At 31.3% G+C, this 4855-nt stretch overlaps 1 protein-coding gene across 1 annotated transcript; it reads right to left on the bottom strand.

The window, feature by feature from the left end:
• Positions 1-2686: 2686 nt before the first annotated feature.
• LOC114394210 (LOB domain-containing protein 38-like) lies at positions 2687-4127 on the bottom strand. The gene is made up of 2 exons (XM_028355869.1): positions 3785-4127; positions 2687-3545 (listed from the first exon to the last, which is right to left on the bottom strand). Exons 1-2 carry the CDS (start codon positions 3966-3968, stop codon positions 3037-3039), a joined length of 693 nt encoding a protein of 230 aa, XP_028211670.1. The 5' UTR covers positions 3969-4127; the 3' UTR covers positions 2687-3036.
• Between the last annotated feature and the right edge of the window lie 728 nt (positions 4128-4855).

The raw sequence follows: 4855 nt of genomic DNA, 5'->3' as shown, positions 1-4855 counted from the left end.
TATATTAAATTAGTTTTTTAATTTTTAATTTATTTTTTAGATTTAATGTAGTCTTTTAATTTTTTTTTAGGTTTAATTTGATCTTTTAATTTCTTAAATTCATTCAATTTGATGCTTCAAACTAAATTGTAACAAATTATATTTTATAATAGTTCATTAAGTAATTTTAAACTGTTATGAAATATATATATTTTTTAAAATAAATTAATTTTAAAAATTAGAGTATTAAATTGAAAAAAAAAATTAAAAAAATAAATTGAATCGATTTTAAAAATTAAAAATTCAAATTGAACATAAATAATAAATTAAAAGACTAAAAAACTAATTTAACCTAAATTATAATACTTATAATTTATATTCATCTTATTCTCACATATAAAATATTCTATCATGAGTAACATTTCCTAACTCCTATGCTATTAATATAAAATATTATCATCTAATTATAAATTATTAGTTTAATTTTTAATTTGAATATAAAATTGCAAGTGAAAGTATTATTTTACTTTTAAAGTTGATTGACTTAGTGAGATGACAAACAAAAGTCTTAAATATCTTATGAGTCATGATTATATAAAAAAATATTCTATATATATATTTTAAAATAATGCACCTCTTACGAAAAGCATTATACAAATTACTTTGATGTTTTTTTTTATTAAAACATCTTTATTGATAGAGTTAGAAAGTAATTATATATTAATTAAGTATTAAAGTGAGATATCAATAAACATAGATATAATTAAAAATAATTAATATTTTATAAATTAAATATTCTTAACAAATATTTTGAGACAAAATAAAATTGCTAAATTGACAAATAATGTGAAACAAATGAAAAAAAAAATTCCTTCAAATTTCGTTTGCTTAAAATCACTAAAGATTAACGGTAAGAAAAACATAAAAATTGATTTATAGTTGTAAAACCCAAATTTAAAAATGCATAAGAATTAATATAAAAAAAAGTAAACCGTAAGAATAAAATTTATAATTTATTTACATCACACTTTCAAATTTGAGTATAAATTTACTTATTGATGCAAGAGTGCTAGTAGGAACTCGTTACAAGATAGTAATAATTTTGTAATTAGAGGTAACCTTGTTTAAATGGAAGCAGGGTTAACCGTCACTAAAAATTTCACATGCAAAATCCAAAATGGAAACCGTATATAAAAGAAATAAAACACGTGTCACTTTAATCTTGTACTGGTTATAGTCATTACAAGATAAGATAAGAATAAATGGGAAATTGAATATATGAAACTATGATAAAATATGTAACTAGTTCACACTAGTAGTACTGTACTAGTACTTTCCACAACGAATTTAATTTTTCTACTGTTTTTTTTCATATTGTTTTTATATTATCTCATAAAAATAATACTATATAATAATTATATTAATATTTAATAATAATATTTAATTTTAAATATTATTAAAATTATATAATTTTAAAGGAAAAAAAAATAAAGAGAGACAACACATAAGTCACATCCTTCACAAACACAAGAGAGAATTGGACAACACAATCAGGACAGCTAAAACTCGACGCTGACGCGAGCCGTATACTTTGGCTTTCCCATACGCAAGAGGCAAACAGCAGCTTTATTGTAGGCCCTAAATTATTACTTAACAATATTTTTATTTATTGTATTTATTTATAAATAATATTTTAAAAATCCATCTTCCTTGATTCCTTCTCCTTCTTTGTACGCCACTTTGCATTCTCCAAAATCGCCTATGTTACTGCTTAGAGCTAATTCCTCTCTCTCTCTTTCTTTCTGTCTTTATCTTCCTACTATTTTTACTCCAACTATTTACCCAATACTTACCCAGACACGTGTCCTCACAAACCTCCATGCACAGGATCCGCGGCTATCATATAAATTTACTCTAAGTAAAAATTTGACTTTTAATATTCACTTCATACATCATAACAAGGCTGGGTGGGATTGACACCTTACCACAAAGTTGTTCCAACTAGCTACAGTATTGTATTATTTCCGATGTCAAAGTTCCAATATGCTCAATTTTTTATCACCCCACCTCACCCTATTGGTTCAATAGGTCAAACATTGTTTAGAATACTGAATCCTCTCGAGTCTCGACGGCTTCAAGTATAACGTCCCCGATCAAGGTTTGGTAAGATTTAACTATTCTTAATATGCTATCCCCTGATTTTATTTTACTAAGCTGGTTGTTCATTAATTAATCTGGGTTTTCCTTAAATGAATAAACGGAACTTCTCACTACCACCATTTTTTTTAATCAATGTAATTAGACCGAAATATTTCTATATACTTTGGTCTTTTGAATTAATTATGAAACTTATCATTGATTAAAATTTTAATCGTACTTAAAATTAATTTCTTAATTCTTATTTCATCCCAAGAGTATATTTTGTCATAATCTCAAGTATATTATTAATTGAGTTATCCTTGTTGAGTATTAAATTAATGTTCAATTTGTTTCATTCTGAAGGAAAAATCATAATAAATGCAAAAATTAAAAGGACTGATATTTACTTACAATTGCAATAGTAGTAGCTGATATACATAATTATGACTCGAGGTCATCATAATCTTAAATTATCTAATAATTCCTCCCATAAAGACAAACTAAAACAATTGAATATTCACCCAACTCACAGGTTCATAAATGTTTTCGAGAAAATTAAAAACAGCAATGAAAAACAAAGATATATATGTAGTCTTTACTCTTTATTCATATTTAATTAATAATACTAATATTCATAGTCCCACGACCATGGGACTGTTTACATATTTTCCATGTTTGGCAGAAATTATACAAAAAAAAAAAGACAAAGAGATCACCACCGACTAACTCTCATTTTTCTCTCTAGAGAAATCCTGTGCCAGTGTCTCGCCAAAAACTCGCCGGACTTTCAAATCCGGGAACAACCCCTCCAAAAGGACAATTACACCATACAACAAAAATCAACAAAACTAATAATAACTCGTAAATTAATTAGATTCACAAAAACATAACCCTCAAAGAACCATACAGGAAGAATTCTCAAATGAAAAGGTTGAGAACTTTCCAGTGACTCCACTGATCCCCAAATCTGTTCTCCGTCGTCGTTCCGGACTCCTCGGAGGTCATCGACGGAGACTCTGGCCGGCGGCTCTCCTCCTTCTGCAAGAAAACCGGCGTCAGCCGGAGATCGAGATTCGGCTGCTGCTCCTGAAGCTTTGCCAGCTCCTCCGACCGCTTGCGTTTACCACCGCCGCCGCCGGAGGAGGATCGCGAGCTTGTGAACCGGCAATTCGTGTTCGGGTTTCGGATCCTCCACGTGTCGGTGCATCCGACTTCGGCCTCCGATGTTTCGTCGGCGGCGGCCGCGGCGGCAGCGGCAGCGTCGAGGCCCATGAGCTCCGGCATGGGCCTCAGCGTGCCGCCGCGGAGCACCGTCTCGACCGCGGCCTGGCACACGTGCCAGTTCCCAGTCCAGAGAAGCCCCACGGCACCGTTCACAGGGTTCACCGTTCTGCCACACGCTTCGAAGAGCAGCGACTGAAACAGAGCTGCATAGAGAACACGCAAAGAAAAGAAGCATTAGTTAAGAATATTCTAGAAAAACGAGATATATAGGGAGAAATTGAAGGTTAAAACAAATTAAATTAAGTATATATATATATAAGGTTTGCTCAAGGCCGAAGTGAAAGATCACAGGTTCAGGTTCGAATTTCTCTCTTTGATATTTTGAACAAAACTAATGAAGCAATATTTGTGGACAGAAAAAAAAAATTGAAATTAAGTTTACCAGGTCTTTGATTTTCTGGAACGTTGGAAATGAAGGACATGAGGCCGGCGCGGCCAAAGAATTTGGCGACGAAGACAGTGGCGTGGCCTTGGGCTTCGGCGGTTTCGATCCACTGCAAACAAGGTCGCAAAATACAGGACTCGCTGCATCCCTTTCGAAGAACGCGGCACCCGTTGCAACTCATGCTTATTTTTTGTTCTTGTTATTACTGCAAAATGAAATCAATTAATGAACCCAGGGTGGTGTGTTTATGTTTGAATCAACTCAACACAAGAAGGAATAATTATAAGGGAATTTAGCAAGCTAGCTAACAAAGAGAGAGAGGATGCAAATGGTGGTTTGGGTGGGATATAAATAAGGGGAGGGGGGAAGTGTGGTTGGTGGTTAACTATGGTTGGGTTAAGATAGTGGGAGAGTGCGTGTGTTTAATTCTGCGGGTACTGACCTTTTCTGTTTGCATAAGGGTGAGATTCCAATGTCTTTGGCGTGAGCGGCTCCGTGTTTCCGCGCATGGATGTTTCCTACGCCGTTGGATTCTACACATTTCAACTTCAGCCGCCGAGATATCCATTATTTTTTAATTTAATCTTAGTTGGAATACAGTCATATTTCAAAGATCTTTTAATATTATAGAATTTGGTAATTTTTATTATCATTATTGTAAAGTTAGGTATTCCCCGAAGGAGACATTTTATTTTATGGAGTAAGATATTTTTATAATCAAAAGTTATGAGATTAATTTTTGAGATATAGATATTATTAAAATATACTTTATCTTTTTAAGTAAAATATTTTTCATATGAATAATCATATTATCAAACTTTTATTAACGTGTTTAAAAAATCTAATCATCCATTAATTGTGTTGAATTTTATTGGTTTGAGTAAGAAATACATTTTTACAAGAGAGTAAGTAAGAAGGGTGTATAAAGTTATACAATCATAAGTTTACAAGAGTTTAATGAATATGAATTCATTAATACAAAAGTTTTTACATTGTTGTCTAATAAAAAGTCATGTTTATGTTTAATATGATTTTTTAAATAATTATATCAAAGTCAATATATTTATC

Source organism: Glycine soja, chromosome 17, assembly GCF_004193775.1.
Source record: "Glycine soja cultivar W05 chromosome 17, ASM419377v2, whole genome shotgun sequence".
NCBI classification, from domain to species: domain Eukaryota; kingdom Viridiplantae; phylum Streptophyta; class Magnoliopsida; order Fabales; family Fabaceae; genus Glycine; species Glycine soja.
The sequence above is the reverse complement of the archived record's forward strand: the minus strand, read 5'-3'. Positions and strand labels throughout refer to the sequence as shown.